General features: G+C 43.4%; 2 protein-coding genes across 3 annotated transcripts; both read left to right on the top strand.

Annotated features, from left to right (window-relative positions):
• Window positions 1–847: 847 nt before the first annotated feature.
• On the top strand, window positions 848–3,027 carry LOC107298840 (crk-like protein). The gene is made up of 3 exons (XM_015828204.1): window positions 848–1,030; window positions 1,692–2,147; window positions 2,885–3,027. The coding sequence occupies exons 1-3, from the start codon at window positions 857–859 to the stop codon at window positions 3,008–3,010; spliced, it is 756 nt and encodes a 251-aa protein (XP_015683690.1). The 5' UTR covers window positions 848–856; the 3' UTR covers window positions 3,011–3,027.
• A 4,656-nt stretch (window positions 3,028–7,683) lies between these two features.
• Window positions 7,684–19,258, top strand: LOC107298841 (fructose-bisphosphate aldolase A). 2 transcript variants are annotated; one of them, XM_015828205.1, is made up of 9 exons: window positions 7,684–7,752; window positions 13,199–13,324; window positions 13,471–13,682; window positions 14,797–14,851; window positions 14,989–15,149; window positions 16,989–17,072; window positions 17,248–17,422; window positions 17,970–18,169; window positions 18,842–19,258. In XM_015828205.1, exons 2-9 carry the CDS (start codon window positions 13,213–13,215, stop codon window positions 18,935–18,937), a joined length of 1,095 nt encoding a protein of 364 aa, XP_015683691.1. In that variant the 5' UTR covers window positions 7,684–7,752; window positions 13,199–13,212; the 3' UTR covers window positions 18,938–19,258. The 2 variants fall into 2 exon arrangements, with proteins under 2 accessions (XP_015683691.1, XP_015683692.1); XM_015828206.1 differs by lacking the exon at window positions 7,684–7,752 and adding an exon at window positions 12,172–12,185.
• Window positions 19,259–22,220: the final 2,962 nt, after the last annotated feature.

Here is a 22,220-nt window from a genome sequence, read left to right as displayed (position 1 = left end):
AGTCCATCTGTAGTGGATCCTATTCAAGGCTTTTGTGGGTTAAAGGCTACGTGGGGTTTGTGGCTCTGTGGAAGATAATCCTCTCCGTTTAGGTGCCTGTGAACCATGCCAGCTTTGTCTGTGAAAAATTAAGGCTTTTCAAATTTAACTTTAAAATGAGAGCACCCCGTTATTTTTAATTCTTTTGTGTGGTGCTGATGTCTCATATAATGCTTCATGTTAATTTAAATGGAGTGGAGATTTTGTAGTTTACTCAATCTATTCTCTTAATTTTATCTGAATATTAAAGACACTATATTGATTCCTATGTAAATATATTACTCATATGATTGCATTGTATCTTGATGTTTTTCCGATGTAAGCTACCTTTGAGTAGCTGGTTAATTCTTTGATTGATTGTAAGCATAAAGTGATTTGTTATTGTTGAAAGTATCCCTCTTACTCCATTATGTTCAAACTGGGAAACATGAAAGACTTAATAATTGTTTCCCATTAATTATAACAATTTGATTGCAGAAAGTTTATTTGCATTCCTGAGATATTACTTTTCTTCTGAGAAAATATTGCTGTGGTGTGGAAGTGTGTGGGAAAGTAGCTGTGGATACTCTTGGGAGATACCAAGTTTGAATAGTAGACCTTAGGCTGAAAGATTTTGGGGTGGAACTACGAAAGAAATCCTGTTCCCTTGCAGGATCATCCGTGTGATTATTTAAAGGTCCTACTAAACTACTGAAATGGCAAGCATTCAACAGGGTAACTTTCTTTCATAAAGCATTGTTAAATACTGGAGCAAAACGTATCAGGTTTTTGTAGGAATAACATTCAACAAAGAGAGGGGTGGGTTTTTCCACCTTCAATGTTCCCTCAAGCCATGTCTGCTTTTGGGGATCTTCATGAATGGTATATGGGCGCTCTGAGTCGTCAAGAAGCAGCTGCATGTCTCCAGGGACACCGCCATGGGACCTTTCTGGTACGGGACAGTACTACGTGCCCTGGTGACTACGTCCTCTCCGTCAGTGAAAACTCCAAGGTGATTTTTGTATAATCTTAATATCTGGTGGGGGAAATGAAACATGCTTGTGGAGTGTAGAGATAGGGGCCAGGTAGAGGTCGTGAGCAGCAAACTGCCCTTCCAACTCCTGCGTGCCTCTTCTCTCTACATGATCTCATCCATTCACATCACCATGGCAATGTGGGAAACTACCCCAGGCTGGTACATGATATCACCTGGTTCACATGATATCAGCCAGGTTACATCAACAGGATGTGGTAGAAACTGCTCCCTGGCTGGGGCCTCCTAGCTGGTATATTCTTAAGGATTGGCAAGGGGTTTCACCAATAGAAATGCTGTTACTATGCTGATGCCATGTTACTTTATGCTATTTGGAATACCTGTATAAAAGGCAATAAACACTGCGAAGGCAGTCAGCCATATTTGCACCCTGCAATGACTGAGCACTGATTACTACAGTGGAGAGTTAGCAGGGAGTTGCTGATAGATTTAGAAGAGTGACTTTTAGGTGTTTGAACTTTAGTATCCAGAATACTTGGCACTGGGGGCATTCTGGGATTTGAAGTTCACTTACCTAGAGGGATGCATCCTATCTGGGCAAGGTTGATTGTTCTATCATGAAACTGATGAAGATTTGAGACAGCAGGGTTATGCTTCTTTGTCATTCTGTCTCTTTCAGGTGTCACACTACATTATAAACAGCCTCCCTGGGCGTCTACGGATTGGGGAGCAAGAATTTGATGGTTTTCCAGTGCTTTTAGACTTCTACCGCCTGCATTACCTGGACACTACCACCCTGGTAGCTCCCTTGGGACGCGTTGTAGCCCCTTCCTCTGCCCAGCCACCTCCTGCTGGCGAGTGGGTCCGTGCCCTCTATGACTTTGTTGGCCGTGACCAGGAAGACCTTCCCTTCACCAAAGGGGAGCCTTTGCGAGTTTTAGCCAAGCCAGAAGACCAGTGGTGGACAGCTCAACGTGCCGATGGGCGTGTGGGTATGATACCCGTGCCATATGTCCAGCCTTGTCCATATGCTCATCCCAGCAGCCATGGCGCCCCCCGACACGCTCCCGTAATAGCCAGAGCAGTCCAACGAAGGGTGCCTGGTGCCAGTGACAAAACAGCATTGGCCTTTGAGGCAAGTCACCAAAACAGTAAAAAATAAATGTTTTAAAAAGGGTCAGGATGATCTTGATCATGGAGGGTGGTGGGATGAATAAATATCTGGTTATTATGTCTGTATGTGAATGGGGATTTATCACTGGTAGTGGTGATGATATAGATTAATGATGAATCTTGAGCAATGCTTCTTTTGTTGCTAGGAGGCATGGAATTATGGCCTGCCTCTTTACCTTTAAAAGTTATAAGGTCAGGGAGAATACAAATTATGCTGATATGATTATTCATCAAAATGTTGAGTAGAGCAGCTTTGCTGGTGAAATAATCCAGGCTACAGACTTCTGACTATGCTCTTAAGGAGCCCATTGCAATTATCAAACTTTCCTAGGACTGAGGGATGTGCAGGGGAGGGAGCTTAAAAAATCATAATAAACTGAACATGCTTGGATTCTGGCATTCCTAGCAATCCAGTTCTTTCATGCCAGTATTTTTGCAAATTGGAAATATGCTGGCCTGGAACCTATTCCTCATTTGAGATGACCACTAAAAGAATATAAAAAGCTTCATCTGTCAGGTGTTGGGGAAAAGAGGTCATTTTTCACCAGCTTGATACCCAATAATTGTGGGAGTTGTTTGACCGTATGTTCCAGGAGTTATAATTCCAGCACAGAAGTTAGGAAAGGTTGAGATACTGGGAAAGTACAGAAAGGTGGTCAGTCTTCTGATCTTGGCTTTGTGTCTTGTGATATTCCACAGGTGGGTGATCTCATTGCAGTCACCAAGATGAATGTCAATGGCCAATGGGAGGGAGAGCTGAATGGGTGCTGTGGACACTTCCCCTTCACCCACGTCAAAGTCCTAGACTCTGAGGAAACCAGCTGAATACCCAGTGGAACACCCGAACTGCTGCTGACCCTCACAGGATCACAATGCTCTGAATTCTGGATTCCCTTTGAACTTCTTGAACTTTTTGATGTGAATGTTAAATTATGACCTCCTCAGTAGACTCTTGTGATGATCCAGCGGGATACGGGCGCTGTGACCATCTTCACCTCCTCGACTTAGGAAAGCTGCTCCTTGATAACATTATTCTTAAATGCTATTGTAGTTGATTTGATATACTTTGACTTTTCTGGGCTTGTTCCTTTTTGCTTCCTAAGAACTTTTACTGCTTTGGCCTTGTGATTTTCAATTATATGCCCTTGAATTTGCTTCATTTGCATCCTATGACCTATGAAACAAGAAGCTCTGAGCTTTCATGAAGAACCCCTTGCCTTCCTGTTTCCCTTGGGCCTTGCTTGCTTGGAGAGAAGTGGCCATGCTTGGCTTTGGCCAGATAAACAGAACTGTGCCACTTCTTGTAAGATCCCCGCTCAACTTGTTGTCTGTTCCAAAACTGCCTTGTTAATTAAAGTTTCCTGCTGATTATTTCTCAGCTGCTATGGACTTCTTCTGGGGAGGGGCTGGAGGATGGATTTGGGGAAAGAGTAACTGCTGCCATGGTAACTAGCATCACAACCCAGGCCTTGCAGGTTGCCATGGGGAACTGGATCACAGCCTATTGCTGGAGATAGGCTGAAGATTGCAGCAGTATGCACCACAGGTGTGGTTTGGGGCCTCTTGATCTCCACCTGTTGTTCCATCAAGCCTCCCTTTCCATGCGTAGGAACAGCTCCTCTGGCTCACTGGTGCAGTATTTTTCCTTACTAAATTATAAGCAAATGTACTGGGGCTTGTGACCTCTGCTTAGCTCTTTTCTCCCCATATAATCTCAGCTTCCCTGTATTGATTTATTTTGTGACAATATACATGGTGTAGTATATTCAAAATCCAGTGTCCTAAAAGAAACCTTCCCAATCTGTATCACAATTCTCAAAATGACTGCAGTGATCCTTCCGTGTACATGGCTGGGGGACGGTTGTGTCATGTGCAATTAATATTTAGAAACTAGATTGATAACGGTGCATTGTAATAGATTGTCAATTACTTTGAAACAATCCAGAGACAATGCATAAATACATGTTAGGTTAGGGGATGGGGGCAGTTTAATGTGATAGGCAGGTTTTTTTTTCTGAATTCCTCTAGGTATTTAAAAATGTAAGCAGGTGGCAGGCAATTTTTGTGGCTGAGATAGGCTTCTAATATTTGGAAGAGGCCCAAGAGCCCACTACAGGTGTACATTTAATACTCCTGTATTTTCTGGCTCACAATGATAGAAAACCTCATTCTAAGAGTCATAAAATGCTCCTGAAATGTATACAATTCTGATAACCACAAGTTACCCACCTCTATTATATACCGTGTTTCCCCGAAAATAAGACCGGATCTTATATTAATTTTTGCTCCAAAAGACGCAGTAGGGCTTATTTTCAGGGAAATACGGTACTAAATGGGGCTGGCTGACAATCTTAACTGGGGCTTATTTTTGGGGTAGGGCTTATATTACAAGCATCCTGAAAAATCATGCTAGAGCTTATTTTCCAGTTGGGTCTTATTTTGGGGAAAACACGATATACTGTATATTAGAATCTTTGAAGCATACATTCTGGGCAAAAGCCTCAAGGTTTTCAAAGTTTTTAAAACATTCTTGCCGTTATTCTTATGTTAAGCCAACATTTCTATTCTTTGTCCACAATCTAATTCTCTGGAACAAGTGGGAATGAATCTGATCCTAATCATCTTCAGGATAACTCTTTAACATTTGATCACCACTGTTGGCTCTATCCTTAATAATATGCATCTCTGAGATCTTTCTACTTCACATTTTGACTGTAGATCCCAGAATTTTGTAAAGCTTTCCAGACCATGTGGCTATGTTAAATTTTTGCAGCAAATTTTTGCAGCAAATAAATAAAGGCTAGTTTTGTGTGTTGGAAACACAAACTTGCCAAGGATATGTTGGCCTATTAATCTAGATACAGTATTCTTAAGACAAATCAATGCAGGCTTAGTGTTATCAAAGGCTGGGTTTACTCATCATATTCCATTGTTCCACCCATTTGGGTTAATATGCAGTGCTAAATCATACACTATGATTTACCAATCACAATGACTTGCACATAGCACTAACCTATACTGTGATTTTGTTTGCTTTGAGATTAGTGTGATGTATAAATCCCCCATTTATGGAGTCTGGCTTGGTGAGTTGTGTAAAAAATACCTGTGAGAATTTAAAACATGACCAGATTATCACAACAGCTCCTGTAGGCTATGATTTATTCATCCAACAGATCAATAAGGTGAAAACTTTATAGATGATCATATGGAAGTCCCTACAACCTTTCTGTGGCTAAATTGACCAGCCACAGGGAAATATTTTGCTCATGTTTACACTTGCCTCACCCAGAGATCTGCTTATGCAATGTAAAATGAGAGCACTTTTTTCTTCCTTCTGGCAAACATTGCAGGGTGCATTTCTGTCCACCTCATGCTAATGAAATGTTTGCGAAAAACCATTCATCTGATTTATAACAGCTGTAGTGCAGCCATTTCCTTCTCTCTTAATTACAGGGTGGGGAAGAATATGTATGTCTGATTTCTAGTTCTTATTAATAGCTGGGATCATGCAAAAGCATGGTTTGTTTTAATACATTAATCCTCTACTTACAACTATTCATTTAGCGACTGTTATACAATAGCACTGAAAAAAAGTGACTTACGACCAGTACTCACACAACAAGTGCATCCCCATTGTGATCAAAATTCTGGTTTTTGTTCAACCAGCATGTATTTATGACTCCTGGAGTATCCTGTGGCCATGTGATCACCATTTGCAATTTTCCCAGGCAGCTTCTGACAAGCAAAGTCTGTGGGGGATGATGGACTTGCTTAACGACTGCATGATTCAAGTAACAACTGCAGTGATTCGCTTAACAACAGTGGCAAAAAGGTGGTAAAATTGGGCATAACTCACTTAACAACCACCTCATTTAGCAAGGGAAATTCTGGTCCCAGTTCTGACCTTAAGGACTTTCTGTCAAAAGCTTGTTGGATAGCCATTCCAGTCAGATTCAGATAGAACAGTGGTTCTCAACCTGTGGGTCGGGACCCCATTTGGGGTCGATCGACCATTTCACGGGGGTTGCCAAGCAAGGCTGTCTGCCATTTTTTTGTCCGCCATTTTTTCCCCCTTTTCCGGCGGGTGCCTTACCTCCCTTGGGCTGGGCCAGCTGGTGGTCGGCCTGCTCCGTCTCTGCCGCTTGCCAGCTACGCCTCGGCCGGCGCAGGGGGCGGAACCACGCATGCGTGGCGCTCCCGGGCAGGGAAAGTCCTCGACTTACAACCGGTTGGGTAGTCCTTGACTTACGACCGGTTTAGTCCTCGACTTACGACCGGTTGGGGTCACGGCATTAAAAAGGTTGAGAACTACTGAGATAGAATCTAACACACATGGCTGATTAATTACAAGTGCTGGATTCATACAGTGTCCTATGCTGAAAATAAATTGTTCACTTAGTGGCTTAGTGCAAGGAGCAAACTCTGATAAAATTAGTTTATGACTTATACTACATGACATTCTGTGGTCTAATTGCATAACAGCTTTATCAGAACTGCACAAGACTGTGCAAACTTTTCAGTTCCCTGGAGCTTTTTCCCCAAGAGACACTGGTGCAAATTTGAGGAATGAGAGGAGAAATTGATGCATTCAGAGATGAGTAAGGAGTAGCAATGTCCAAAAATAAGACCAGGTCATGCCTGTTGCTTAATATGTCTCTGGAGAAGCCTTAATTTATGGAAGGGACTAGAGATCTGGAAGAGTGTCTAAATTTCCGGCAGCCCTTAATGTTGTAAGGTAAGCTGTCCAGAGTCACCTTGTGGCGAGATCAAGTGGCAAACAAATTTAATAAATAAAGCCTTATCCTCAGTACTGAAATCAAAAAGTGAATCTCTGATCTGTTTCCTGTCCGCCAGTGAAGATTTGTCTTCCTATTTTTGCTTTCCCATTCTTTGGGCCTACAGAGGGAAAAAACGTACTCTGATTCTTTCCGCTTGCCCTTCTTGTGTTGCAGTTGGCAACCTTGACCCATTTAACTCTCCGGTGGTTTAAAAATGCTGTTCCTCCCAGAGGACAGTAGGTGGCATTGACAACCTTGACATCCTGGGCCCAGGAGCAGAAACTGAAATCCAGCAGTAATCCAAGTGAGATACCCGGAGAAGGAGATTTGGTAAGAGAGGGTGGTGCCTTCATAGCGGAAGGTTTTTGCAGATGGCAAGGAGGGGAAGGGGAAGGGAGTATCTGCTAACCAAATATCTCTGCATGGGGGGGTGGCTTAGAGGGGTCCAAGTAGGAAGGGGTCTGAAGAACAGAAAGTGTGTTGCAACTGAGCGATGCCCCCTTGGTGGGGGGTTGGCTGGCCCTCTCTCTCCCCCCCTCACCTCGTGACCCTCTCGCTCTTCCTTGCTCTGCAAGGAATGTCAAGAGCCTCGTGTTTCACCTGCTCAGGTCCCGGGGTCTATATTTAGCCTGCTTGACAAAAGGTCAGGGGTTGGGGAGAAGGTTAGCCCAGCCCCGCCCAGTGACTGCTCCCTCTTTTTATAGCCCTCCTCCAGTCTTTGCCTCTTGCCAGTCAGCAAGCGCCCTCCGGAGCTGCCGTGTCTCGCCAGAGCCCCCTGCTGTACCCACGGTATGGGGGGGGGGCGCAAAAGTTTGGGGGGCGGGGGAGCCAGGATTTCACACTATAGCTTTAGAGGAGAGCAAGGTTGGTGAGAGCAGAGACTGGCAAGAGAGAAATCAGCTTTGTGTCGGCATTTTTCTCCATAGGAATGAGCCGGGGGTGGGGAGAGATGGGGGTAGGTTGCAATCGGGGTCCTGGGAGGGTGTTAAATCACAATGGCTGTGCTGGAAAAATAGTGTCATTGAATAGGTTAGCTGCAGATTCACTGTGCAAGTAAGTTCTTCCCAGCTCAAAACTATCCATCTCTTATTTTGATTATTTTTTTAACAGGGCCCTAAAATGGAGAGGGGTTTTTTCCCCGTTATTTTTTGACAGCCATAGCTCCCTTTCAGTCCTCTTCTAGGCCATTCATCCATCCTTCCCTTCAGGGATTTTAGATACAGTACTTTTGCATTCCTGTGCTTCTGTGTGTATGTGTATGTGCTGTCTATTTGAGAAGATTTAAGTTCCAGTCCTGTTTGGAATTGGGTTTCTCTGCTCCGATTGGGCCCAGAAGTTTATTGTTAGTGTCTCACACCATGCATAAGACAGTTGTTTCTTCCTTTTGACTGGTATGACTTGCAAAAAGTACAAGTAACTGGTTGCTGGTTTGAGGAAGCGTTGCTCACACAATTTCCTGCTCTGCAGACCATAAATGTTTGCGTCTCAGTGTTTTCTCTGCATTCTTGTGAGGTATCTAATCTTTTTGTCTGTAAATGTGTCTCTTGCAACCTAAGTCAACAAATTTATATCCATGCTGCTATTTTGCATTTTCTCTTTTTTTCCTTGCTCCTAAACATCTTCCATCCTTTTGCCTGGATGGTAGGATGGTTTCCATGTGTAATAATTTATATTGCTCCTTGTAGAGCATCTGTAACTCATTTGCAAAAAAAAAATATGGCTGAACATGCACCATTGGAATAGATAAAGATAATTGATTTCACACTCTAAGTATGTCCATGCCTCAGTCCAACCCATTAAATGCAATGGATATTTTCATTTTTTTTTAAATCTGCCCATGGCTTTCTATCCTGCATTAAAATCCATTAATGTTCCAGACTAAATATATTTTTATATCACTTGTGAAAACGATTCATAAAAATGTGAGAAAGGCTGTCTACATTTTTGGCTTACTAACTAAACCATTGGTTTGTTAAATCTTTGTTATGTTAAAGACTTTGCAGTAGATCCTTGTAAATGATCTATGTTGCTTTTATTGGCTTTACTGAGGCATGAAAATCAGGAGTAGTTTTGAATAACTTTCACAGGTAACTCCTTTCTTCAGTTATCCTTGAGTCCCTGTCACAATCTTGGAGTAAAACTCTGTATTATAGTTTGTTGCAAGACAATCTTACAGAAACTCAAAAACTTTATTGTTTTACATGTTACATGTGTCTGAGTCCTTTTCATCCAAATGATAAAACTGCTTTGATTTCATGAATGTGATGTTCTTACCAGTCTCCAGAGAAGCTTTTTAAACTGAAGATGAATGCACTGAATTGAAAATTTATCTGTTACCCCCACCCCCAGTGTGCTCACTCTGAAGCTCCCCCCCCCTTTATTGAAGCACTGGGGAACTCAGCTGTTCACACTCTTGCTTAAGCCAAGCTATGAAAGGAACTTTGGGGACTGGAAACAGTGTGTCAAGTTATTAGGTTTCATAAATCCTGAAACCGATCAGAAAATATTACAGCATTGTGGGTTGGCCTAACTGCTGGCCTCTCCATCTTGCATCTACAATATTACATGTCTGATCTACAGAAATCCCTAAAATGGATAAGAATAATTGCATGCAATATAATTATCTTTCAGATTTAAAGATAGAGATGCCATTGTAGGGCAAAGCATCCCTGGAGCAGTTGTCTCCAAGAGTTGCATCTGTTCTTCAGAAATTATCCTTTAGTTTTGACAGGGCTATAGAAAGGACCATAAGTGGCAGGGGGGGAAGGAGGGGGCTCCCCACTCTGTCGCTTGCTTGCTACCTGAGATCCTGCAGAGAGCCTGTGACTCAGCAGTTACCGTAACCATCCCAAAAGAAGCCCCTGTGGATTCAGCCTGGCTTAGGCTATCATTAAAGGTTTTAGGCAGGGCTTAGGAAATTCAGGCAAAACTAGTGAGATGCTGTTATACTGAGAGCAGAGGGACCTGGCCACCTCAAACAGTGCTGCCTCTCTCGCCTTGGAGGCAAGTATTTCTCAACCTTAGCAATTTTCAGATGTGTCTCAATCTGAAAGTTGCTAAGGTTGAGAAACACTGGCTTAGGCACTGGGGCATCAGATAACTCACTAGGAGTGCTGCTTCCCACCTTGGCAAATGCCTCTTTACATTACCTTATCTTCCATTTGTTGTTTCCTTTAACAACTGAACTCACTCCAGAAGAATAGGCAGCACTCTGTTGCAAGACTACTCAACAGTTGTTCCTTGATATTAACATTCTGCCTGGAAACTTCTAGGGATATCTGCATTTATGTATGATCCTTACTCAGTAATTAGTAGGCCTTTCTACTGAATGTTTCACTGAATTTCCAGTAAGCAAACTGGGAAGATGCATTAGAGTCACGAGTGTGATTCTGTTCATGTCATTAAGAAATGGATTGCAATTAAGACTTATTTAGGTACAACCAAAATCTCCCTCCCCAACACACCTGGCTCCTAAAATGGGTGGTTTAATTTCAAATAAGTTTGTTTTTGCTTTTGAGTAAGCAGAAAGTGTTTTGCCACTCACTTGGGTCTATTTCTTCAACCAATAAACATAGGTTTTGTGAAGAAACTGATTCAGATTAAGATACTGAACAAACTCAGATGTGTTCCTTTTTAAAATACTATTTAAAGCTCAGTAGATTAGATTGGTTGTGTTAACCAGTCATGGACTATGGTCATAGAATTGTAATGTTTTGTGGAATTAACATATTGTCTTCATACCACATAGTAATAATTAACTACAGGAGTTGAATTGGTGCAACCCAGGAAGCCAGTTCATTGTGTTGTATGAACACAGCCTGGGAATAACTACTATATCTCTACTCCTTCACTTGCCAGCCCTAGGTTCTTGGAATTAACACTGCTAGACTGGCACAGGACAATGCCACTTAAGCTTATGTTATTTAAAAAAAGCCTAATTCTATGGTCTCCAGCTGCTGAGCCACTGACTCCTTGCACTAAAGCAGTGTTTTTCAATCTTGGCAAGTTTAAGTCAGGTGGATTTCAACTCCCAGAATTCCCCAGCCAAAAAAATTCCTGTTAAGAATCCCTCCATCTGACCTTGCCCCTATCTATAATGTTGATCCTGAAGATAAAAACAAGCATGCAGGACTAGGCCAAAGGCTTGTCTAACCCAGCATCTACTCCCATTGTGGCTCTTCCATACCAGAGGAAGGTTAACAAACAGGACAGGGGGCAGTCATCTCCCACCCATCTTCCCTAGCCACTGCCGCTAAGGAATCTACACTGGCAGCCTTTGCTATGTTTTGTGTCAGGAAGTTCCCCTACTTAGGGGCTCTTTGGAACACCTAGTGATTCCAAACTGAGCCACCTCAAGTGCTTCAGCTTGCAAGGCTTGGGCAGATGTGGCAGGCACCCAAAGTCCTGGGATTTTTCCACCTGGTCTATTAATTTAAGGCCTCTTTTCTTCATCCTCCTGCTTCCCTCTTATCACTTCCATGGCATTTTGCTATCTTTCAGTCCATATATGCCCAGGGCATTCTTTTTGGTAGCTGAGATCCAGCGCTCATGGGCCCAGGGTGGGGTAGGGCGAGATCCAGAAATAGTAATGTGTCCTTCAGGAAAGGACAGAAGAGCTGAAGGAGGAGTGATCAGGTTTCCCCTTGAAAGGTCAGTACTGAAACTGAAGTTGGAGAGGATGTTAAGGAGAAGGGGGGGGGAAACCCTACGGAGCCACCCATTTGATGTAACTTCAGCAGTTACTGTGTATGGAGATTCTAACCCAGGCTTCCCTTGCCTTTAAATTGCCATTAGAATACCACATTTTATTGTGTAATTTTACTGCTTAGAATATCCAGCAGCAGCCTTTTTTTTTTTTTTTTGCACAATCACGGCCAAGCCATGCGAATTATACCGTCCTTTTCCCGGGCGCGACTCAGCAGAGCCTTCCGCCCACGTTACGCTTCGTTTCCTTGTGTGTGTGTGTCTTTTAAATACTTTGTAGTGATGCGAAGAAAGAACTCGGGCCCTTTAAGTCTCTTCCCTCCCCCAACCCTAATGAGAACTTCTCACCCTTTTCCGCCTAAGTTACGTGACGTTCGATTTTGGAACGGTGGGGCTCTCTGCGTTCGATTCGAGCTCCTCACTCGGGTTTCGGGCGCCCTCGCTGTCTGTAGCTGCTGCTGCTGCTGCTGCTGTTTCCCCGCGCAAACGCTTTAGTACTTTTCCGAAGGAGGAGAGCGGTGAGCCATCTTGATTTGGGGGGGGAGGGGAATCTTGTTTTGGAGAGGTAATATTTGTGAAGGGAGGGAAAAGAAACCACTTGGGGAGGGGGAGCAGGAGATGAAGTCACGTGGCGAAGTTTAATCTGTAACTGTTGCGCCAGAGAATTCAGGGATGTGAGATTTTGCCTTTCTTCTTCCTTCCAGTGTAATTCCCACTCTTAAAAGTTCTGGTTTCGCGCCCCAACCTCGTTTTCTAAGTTAATGCTTTTTTCCTTTTTTTAAAAAAAATCTACAGTAGTTTGCAGAACGAAAGATATGAGACTAGGTGAAAGAGAGGCTGTACCAGAACATTGGGGGTTAGGGAAGCTGAAAATGAGAATAAAATATTTCCTTGTCCTTGAAATGTCCTTGGCTGGGTTAATTTGTTCCCTTTACAGGAACACTGGATGTTCTTGCTTTAAATTAGGGGCCTCCTTTTAACCTGAATGGAAATCCTCTAATCTCTATGGTAACATATTCTCTGTCTCTGTAGAAACATTGGGTGGTTCATCAGGGATAGATGTGTGGTTGTGTCGCAGTGGGAAGGAACAAGGAGACCTGGTTCATAAATGGCCAGTCATGTAAACCATCACAGTAGTTGGAGCCGAAATCGTGGCTCAGGATGAATATATTCTTAGCCTTCTTTCCCTAATTAGGAAACCCTTCAGATGTATCGCACTAAGATTGTTATCCTGGGCTTCTGCTGGCTAACAATGATAGGGTTGCATTCCAACCTACCTGTAACGTCTCAGAATTGGGAAGGACAAGATTAAGGCTCCCCTGAGCATGTACCTAGTGCAGGAATTGATAAAGCACAGAAAATCTTTGTTTCCCACCCCCAATGTATTTTGTGTCATGATTTGGGGCTTAAAACTGTTGTTATTGCTATGCTTTTGGGAATTCAGAAGAGCATGTGGGTCCCCCTGCTGATCCGCCCTCTCAGCCAAAGGATCTTTGTTGCCAAGCCATTAACACTTCCTGGCCTTCTCTAGTTTAGCCATCCAAGATGCCTCACCAATACCCAGCCTTGACTCCAGAGCAGAAGAAGGAGCTGTCAGAAAATGCTCTCCGCATTGTGGCAGCCGGCAAAGGCATCCTAGCAGCTGATGAATCTACTGGTAAGAGCCAAAGAGGCACATTGAGAGGCGTTGGGCTGGGGAGGCAGTGGGGAAAAATGGGGGGGGAGAGACAGGACTTTAAAAGGCCTACAGGTCTTGAATTGAGCATTTGACACAAATTTCTGCTTTGTCTTTTTGCCTCTTAGGCAGCATTGCCAAACGCCTGCAGTCCATTGGCACCGAAAACACAGAAGAAAACCGCCGCTTCTATAGGCAACTGCTCTTCACCGCAGATGCCCGCATCAACCCTTGCATCGGTGGTGTGATCCTCTTCCATGAGACCATGTACCAAAAAGCTGATGATGGGCATCTCTTCACAAAGGTCATTAAGGACAAAGGTGCCCTGGTTGGCATCAAGGTAAGCATCTCATGGGTTTTAATTAGGGGGTTTGCAAAACCCAAAATTGTGAGAATGGAATGGTGTGAACAAATCTGGAACAGAATGCAAGGAACGGAACATTTGATTTCACCCATACCTAATTTTCTTTTACTAAATCGTATAAGAAAAATGCTGATGGATGCTAATAATATTCATTGTCGCCATTGAACTCTTTGGATGGAGCTGATCCAAGATATATGAGGCCATTGGATTGAATAAAGTGGGTTTTAGATAGTCTCTCTCATAACATATGTAGATATTGTCTCTGAAGAAGCATTCTATGTAGGAAGACAGGATATGCCATGTCCTCGGCGATTTGCACCTTTTATGACTAACTGTACCGAACATAATTCTTTTTTTCCAGTTTAGTGATGAACAGGAAGCTTTTTGGATATTAAACACTGGAATCTCTTTAATGTGCTTAATGGGGGGACCAACAAGGGAGGAGAGAAATGGTGGCTACAGAGTTTTGCTTTTGAAACAGGAGATTGACAACCATAACAAAATATTCAAGAGTGGTGCCTTTATAATTTTTTCATTTGGATCGGCTATTGTTTCCTAATCCTACATTCAGGTAATTTGTTAGATTAGAATTTCAAGGGTTTGTGTACTTTCTGAAAGTTAAGCGAACACCGCTGTCTATAAGCGAACCAATAGTCCTCTATTGGCATGGTTTTGCCGAAAACCGGAAGTAACTAAAATGGGTTACAGGACTGGAGGACACTGCAAACAGCTGTAAATATGGCCATAAATGTGTCCAGCTGGTGCTAAGCACCCTAAATTTGGTCATATAACTGCAGAACTTCAAATCTGGGGTCGTAAGCCCCAAAGTAGATCTGTCGTAAATTTGAACGGCTGCTAAGTCACAAGTTGTACGTTGAGGACTACGTATATGAGAAGTACCAGGACCTTAGACTCCCAGAGCTCTGGTAGAGGACCCAAGACTGAGGAAGACACAGACCACTGATAAGGACGAAAAGGGAATGTTTATATTTTTGCCCTAATCACTATTGGAAACTAGGGGTGTATTGATGAAAATGGAGCGATCAGTCATTGGTTTGACAGATATTCCTCCTTTCTTCCCTCTGTGCAGGTTGACAAAGGTGTTGTGCCTCTTGCTGGGACTAATGGAGAGACCACCACCCAGGGTGAGCAAATATGTGTGAGCCGATTATGAGAGGTGGCCAACATTATGGACTATAAACCTGGATTCATGTAGCAATGGAAGGTTCAGGTTGAGGCGTTCAAAGAAGTTTATTCTTATAATCTCTTCCTAACTTTGTAGGTCTGGATGGCTTGTCTGAACGCTGTGCCCAGTACAAGAAGGATGGTGCTGACTTTGCCAAGTGGCGCTGTGTCTTGAAGATCACTCCCACCACCCCTTCCTACCTGGCCATCATTGAGAATGCCAATGTGCTTGCTCGTTATGCCAGCATCTGCCAGCAGGTGGGTGCACAGTGACATTAGGAGAGGAATTCTGGCTGTCGTTGGATAGTAATAATAATACAATTGGAAGGGACCTTGGAGGTCATCTAGTCCAACCCCCTGCTCAAGCAGGAAACCCTATACCATTTCAGACAAATTGAGCGTCCGGTCTCTTCTTAAAAACTTCCAGTGTTGGAGCATTCACAGCTTCTGGAGGCAGGTTGTTCCACTGATTAATTGTTCTGTCAGAAAATTTCTCCTTAGTTCTAGGTTGCTTCTCTCTTTGGTTAGTTTCCATCTGTTGCTTCTTGTCCTGCCTTCAGGCGCTTTGGAAAATAGCTTGACTCCCTCTTCTTGGTGGCAGCCCCTGAGATTTTGGAAGACTGCTATCATGTCCCCCCTCGTCCTTCTCTTCATTAAACTAGACATACCCAATTCCAGCAACCGTTCCTTATATGTTTTAGCCTCCAGTCCCCTGATCATCTTTGTTGCTCTTCTCTGTACTCTTTCTAGAGTCTCAACATCTTTTTTACATTGTGGTGACCAAAACTGGATGCCGTATTCCAAGTGTGGCCTTACCAAGGCATTGTAAAGTGGTATTAATACTTCATGTGATCTTGATTCTATCCCTCTTTTGATGCAGCCTAGCACTGTGTTGGCTTTTTTGGCCCCTTTTTTTTGCCTCAGCAATGATCGATGTACCCAGTGATATTTAGTGGACAGAAAGCATCATGATGGAACAAATGCAATTCATGGAACAGCCAAAGTTTGATCTCTCCTTAAAAATTCTTAGCTGGCTGGGTTGGGAGACAAGCTGGGTTTCAGTTAGCTCGATACAGCTGTGTGGAGCAGAGCTCCTTAATGTCATTCAGCTGCCAAGTATGTCTCAAGAGGGCGGTGTTGAAATAGCTGTTTTGTGGTCTATCAACAGAAATAGTTCTGGGCAATTTTGCAAGGACCTTTTTCAATGTCCTTATTTTTCTGGTGGCTGGAGTTAGATATGTGATTGTAAATTTTCCCTGGGGCATACTTCAATAAACATCCCCAAATATGCTTCACCACTTGCAATTTCACAGACAGCACAGATAAAGTGTAAAGGAATAAGAGTTTGGGGTGGTTTTCTCCTGAAAATAGAGGTTGTTTATGGCAGGGGTTAAAATCTGTAAACCCCACATTTCAGATTTCTCTAAAAATTGCCATTTATCTATAATTTTAATATGAAGAAGAGAAAAGGGAACCCAAAGGGAATAATCATATTAGCTTTACTTATTAACTTTATATTCTACCTTTTTGCTTGGGCAAGAACTAAGGGAGCTAAGAAAATGAAAAACTGTTAATTTGAAAATTCGATGTATAATTAAAAGCTAGGTAGTCCTCAACTTATCACCATAGTAGAGTCTCGCTCCATTGTTGTAACTTGTGGTAGTTATAAAACAAGATGGATCACCTAATTTTATGGCCTTTTTTGCCATGGTTTAAAAAGCTGGTGATTTTCTAAACAACGGGATGGGGGATGGGCAAACAAGTTTCTCAAGAGCAATGTGGCTGGGGTCTCTCCAACAAAGGGGACACAAAGGAGCAGCATGAAGTTCTTAATGGCCAATGGATTTGTGTGAAGAAGAGGGACGTATTTCAGGCAGGGAAGCCCTCAGCCACTTAGGATTAATACCAGCACCTTAAAAAGTACTTAGGAGGCATCTGGCAATTGGTGTAGTGCTGCACACTATTCCAAAGTTGAATACAGCCTGTGACCTGAAAAGAGGCTGCACTGGTTTCTGAAATGGGATTTTTTTAAAAAAAAAATGCATTATCAATTTGGGGTTCTAATCATTATAATGCCTCTCCTTTCCTGAACTGCAGAATGGAATTGTTCCTATTGTGGAACCAGAAATCCTTCCTGATGGTGACCATGACCTCAAACGCTGCCAGTATGTGACAGAGAAGGTGAGGATGTGGAAGGGGGCTCCTCCACTGACCTCAGTGGTGTACAGTGGGTACAGGTGGAAAAGCCTTTTGCATGCCTTGTAACTGGAAAAGGAGGCTCCTAATGCAACTGAGAATTCTTTTGACAATAGAAATCTTACAAATTATTTCTTGCCTTGATTCACTCTATGGACAGGTTCTGGCTGCTGTGTACAAGGCCTTAAGTGACCATCATATCTACCTGGAGGGGGCCCTGCTCAAACCAAACATGGTGACCCCCGGCCATGCCTGTACTACCAAATACGCGCCTGAAGAAATTGCTTTTGCCACCGTGACTGCCCTGCGCCGCACCGTCCCTCCAGCACTGCCTGGTAAGAAAAATCAAACTTCTAACACCCCAATTTTCTCCCTGCTTCTAATCCCAAAGTGGGTCATGTAGACACATGCACAGCCATAGAAGATTACTTGTGTGCATTTGGGCTTCTCTGTGCATTTTGTAATAACAAAAGTTATTAATATATTTTTTCATTCTGAGGTTCTTCAGTTATTTGGGTCTGTGGGGGCTGGAACTTTGGGAATTATAGATCCTACACATCCAGTTGGAGAAAACTGACCTGTGAGATTATTGATATACCATGTTTGCTATTGGAGTCGTATAAAATTCCCCCCCTTGAGGACTCCCCCATTTTGTAAGTGTAGACAAGGTGCACCCCACCTATATAACTGGAACCATTTTCTTGAAGGATCAGGGTAGAGTGAAGATAGAAAGAATGCAAGAATCCTTGAATTTCTCTCCTGGATTTCTCAATGTTGAATTTCCCCATAAAAACACTTCCTTCTTCTTAAAGCTATTTTCCATAGACCTTAAATCCATGTTTAGTTCTGCCTGGCCTACTCACATTCTTCCTGTGGTCACAGGCATCACTTTCCTGTCTGGAGGTCAGAGTGAGGAAGAGGCTTCCATCAATTTGAATGCCATCAATAAGTGCCCTCTGCACAAGCCATGGGTCTTGACCTTCTCTTATGGCCGTGCCCTCCAAGCTTCGGCCCTCAAGGCCTGGAGCGGCAAGAAAGAAAACTTGAAGAACGCCCAGGAGGAATACGTCAAGCGTGCTTTGGTATGTTACATCTAATAGGGTTTAGCAAGGGGTTATAATTGTGGAAAAGTACATGTGTAATCCACGAAAGAGTTTAAATAGCCAGTTTCCCCAAAAGTTAAGCATGTAGAGTTTTAGACATACTTTTTAATTAAGATGAGGCAAGAAGATTAAGTGAAAAAGCAGAATGGTGAAGCAACTTTAGTGGGAATGATTTGTGATGTTGCATTTCACAAGAGTCCACCTGGTGGCGCAGTGGTTAGAATGCAGCATTGCAGGCAAACTCTGCTCACAGCCTGGAGTTTGATCCTGGCTCTTGGGGGGCAATATGCAAATAATGCTGATGATATAAACAGCCCAGAGAGTGCTGTAAAGCATTATGGGGCAGTATATAAGTCTGAGTGCTATTTCTATATCATGCTGGTGGGTCACACTTACCCAGGAGCCTTTTCGGGGAAAGAGATTGAAAGTGGGAGGAGAGGTCTTGTATTTGCCAGCAATTCTGCCACAAAAGAGATTCCTTGCAGTTCTTTGTCTCCTTCAACAAGAGAAAGGACTTTGATAGCTGCCCTCAGTTTCTGCTGTGGCTGTCCCTGAGCTCAATAAGGCAGGGAAAGCGAAGTGATGTGCTGTTTCTGTTTTTGACCTGGGACAGGTCCTACTCCTCTCACAATGACTTTTTCCTCCTTACAGGCCAACAGCCTTGCCTGCCAAGGTAAATACGTTTCATCTGGCCAAATGGGAGCAGTTGCCAGCGAGTCTCTCTTCGTTTCCAACCATGCTTATTAAAAACCAGAGGCTTGGTTACATTGTTTGCTCTCTTGTTGCTATATTGTTCCTGGGCTACTGTGATGTCTGCTGACTGTTTTCCCCTGTCCCCCTCCTCCCCTCACCTGTCCCTTTTGCCAGCTTTCCTTGTAAGAGAAAGGTGTAAATCTTTGTCTTGCTGTGAAAAACCTAGAAGTTCTGGCTTACTCCTCTCACACATCCCCATTTTTGTATGTGAAATCCAGCTTCTGGTGAACGACACTCCCAGTCTGCGGCCAAAACATCAAAATGTCTCCGTAGCAGGGACGTCTGACTCGCAGACCTTGAAATAAAAATCTATTTAAACATTGCAAGTGCCTCTTTTTCTTGTCCCTCTGCAGAACTTGAGCAAAGTGATTGCTTTTTCCAGTTAACAAAAAAAAATACCTGCCATTAGGTGGAAGGACAATTTAGAACCATTTGATTAATGACAATTTGAAATTACAATGGTACCGAAAAAAGTGAGTTGCAACCTGTCCTCACGCATGCAACCTGTCATGGTAGCCCCACAGTCACATGATCAAAATTTGAGTGCTCGGCAACTGGCATGTATTTACCAGGTTGCAGCATCCGTGTGTGTGTGTGTGTGTGTGTGTGTGAGTGACATGATCGCCATTTCTGACCTTCCCAGCTTGCTTCCAGCACACAGTCAATAGGGGAAGCTAGATTCGTTTAACAACTGCATGATTCGGTTAACGATGCAGTGATTCACTTAACAGCCATAGCAAAAAAGGTCATAAAATTGGATGCGACTTACTTAACTGCCTTGCTTAACAAGGGAAATTCTGGTCCAAATTGTTATTTCTCTATCCCCCCCCTCCCCCCGTGAATTTCATTTCAGCTTTTGAAACAGCCTCTTGTTTGAGTTCCAAGGCACAAGACATTCTGAAGCTATTACCATCCTCCAGTGGACCCCCCTTGTGTCCTTGTGGGATGGTGCTGCCAGAGCGAGTGATGGGAGGTGCTGCAGGCACAGGGTAGAATGGAAATGGCGGATCCTTCTGCTTCGGTAATTAGTCATTTTGGCCATCTGCTAAGTCAGCTTCAAGCTTAGTAAGGCACCCTGAATTTAGACTTCTCAGAATCCGGGCTGGAAGGGACCTTGTGGGTCTTCTAAAAGCAGGAGTCCTTATCCCAGAAAAATGGATGTCTAATCTTTTCCTGAAAATCTCCTGCAATGGAGCACCCACAACTCCTCCAGGAGGCAAGCTGTTCATTGATTAATTGTTCTGTCAGGAAATTCCTCACTTCTCAACCAGCAACCTGGGAATTTATAGTCCTAGCATTAAAATTAGGGGAAGGCTAATCCTAAATTCTGCCAGAGAAGAGCTCCCTTTAGCTCTGGTAAATCAGTAGTTCATTTAGCCCCTCATGATCAAAGATCTAGGTGTTTTTTCTTTTTCCTGTTGTGTGAAAGTTTCAAAGAGATGTTTTGGTATTAACAATTCTAACATTCAAAGCAGTTCTCGGAGGTGATTCAAATACAGTTATAGGAGAACACCTATTTTGTAGATTGAAGTGGGAGGAATTGACATTCTTTAAAACCTATTTCCTTCTGCTCTAAATAAAACCCAATTGAACAGAAAGGCAAGGCGATTTCTTCAAATTTCATTTTTGCTATTTTTTCTTTACAAATGGGAAGATTGCTCTGGTCCTTGTGTGATCACGCTGCTGCTCATGGTTTGCAGTACTTTCCCCTGGCCTTTCATTTTGCCTGGGAAGCAAGAATTCTGACCTCGGTCCCATCGTTTCCTGTTCAGATGGAGCCAGACAGCATTCTGACAAAAAGGTGTGGCAGACAGAGATGAGAACTTTGGTTTTTAAATCTGATGACAAGACATAGCACGGACATTAAAGAACTTAATGAGTTTTTTTTTAATTGAGAAAAACATCTACATTTCATTCAACTGACCAGTTGGAGCCTGTTTTGAGGATGCTCTGTCTCTAAAGTAGCTATTTAGATTTTATTGACCCCTTGGAAATGTCCACAATTGAAAAAGTAGTAGTTTCAAGCCTATCACAAAATCTCTGGGAAGCACATTGATGATCATTATGCTCTAGAAATAGCTTAAAATAATCCTCTTGTATTAGCCTAGTAAATACATAATAACAAGAACTCCATAAAAGCCAATTCAGAATACAGAATAACAGAGTTGGAAGGGAGCTTAATATATAATTACTTTTCCTGTTCTATAAAAAGGAATGACTGTAGGTTTGTTAAGATGGAGGTACCAAATGCAGTAAGGATTGTGTGATATACAACAACCCCAGTTTGGAATTATAAGTAGGCAGAAGCTATTTTTTTCCACCTTACATTCAATTTGTCCGATTCTCTGAGACTGCCTGGACAAGTCCCTATGCAGTTTTCTTAGCATGGTTTTTCAGAAGTGGTTTGCCATTGCCTCCTTCCTAGGTCTGAGAGACTATGACTGGCCCAGTTATTCGGGTGGCTTTGTACCTAAGGTTGGACTAGACCAGGGCTTTTCAACCTTTTCACCCATTGTACCACTTTTAGGATATGGCAATATCCGAGTACCACCAGTCGCCTAGCACAAGGCTTTTCAACCAGTGGTACGGGTACCACCTGTGGTACATGGGCACCTGGCAGGTGGTACGCGACCATCCTAGAAAAGTGGTAGCGGGGGAGGGGAATGAGCTGAACCGGTGGCAGAACCGCACAAGCCTGAGCAAGAGATGGCTGGAGCTGCAGGGCTGGCAGGGCTCAGCGGAAGCGCCAGGATCAGTGCTTCTTCGGGACTATCAGGGCTCAGCTGGAGCTCGGCACTGATCCTGGCGCTTCTGCTAAGCCCAGAAGAAGCGCCGATCAGCTGGAATGTTGCAGCATCTCCAGGGTCTTGTGGTTTACATTCAGATGCTTGGCAACTGATTCATATTTATGACGGTCACAGTGTCCCAGGGTCATGTGAAGTGACCAAAACCTGCTGCAACCACCCAGCAGACGGGGGGAATAAAAACCAAACACCCCCCACCCCACCCCCGCTGCCAATCCTCAACAGAAATGCTCACAACAATGAAAACCTCGGACAGGAGGAAGAGTGCCGCCGGGCGGGCAGGCAGGTGTCTTGCTCGGCTGTGGCTTGGGGGCACTTTTTTCAGTGCCGTTGTAACTTCGAACAGTCACTAAGCAAACTGTTGTAAGTCGAGGACTACCTGTACTTCATCACTTTTTTCCTTTTTTTTTTTTGGGTGATCAAGTTTTTGACACCTTGCTAGGCGACTGGTGGTACTCGGATATTGCCATATC

The sequence above is a fragment of the Protobothrops mucrosquamatus genome, unplaced genomic scaffold (assembly GCF_001527695.2).
Source record: "Protobothrops mucrosquamatus isolate PMUCROS unplaced genomic scaffold, P.Mucros_1.0 scaffold4322, whole genome shotgun sequence".
Lineage (NCBI taxonomy): Eukaryota > Metazoa > Chordata > Lepidosauria > Squamata > Viperidae > Protobothrops > Protobothrops mucrosquamatus.
This window is presented reverse-complemented; position numbering and strand designations above follow the sequence as displayed.

Coding starts and splice junctions, on each gene's coding strand:
- LOC107298840 (XM_015828204.1), top strand. CDS start 857: ATGTTCCCTCAAGCCATGTCTGCTTTTGGGGATCTTCATGAATGGTAT. Junction 1,031..1,691: donor CCGTCAGTGAAAACTCCAAG/GTGATTTTTGTA, acceptor TGTCTCTTTCAG/GTGTCACACTACATTATAAA. Junction 2,148..2,884: donor AAACAGCATTGGCCTTTGAG/GCAAGTCACCAA, acceptor GATATTCCACAG/GTGGGTGATCTCATTGCAGT.
- LOC107298841 (XM_015828205.1), top strand. CDS start 13,213: ATGCCTCACCAATACCCAGCCTTGACTCCAGAGCAGAAGAAGGAGCTG. Junction 13,325..13,470: donor AGCAGCTGATGAATCTACTG/GTAAGAGCCAAA, acceptor TTTGCCTCTTAG/GCAGCATTGCCAAACGCCTG. Junction 18,170..18,841: donor AATACGTCAAGCGTGCTTTG/GTATGTTACATC, acceptor TCCTCCTTACAG/GCCAACAGCCTTGCCTGCCA.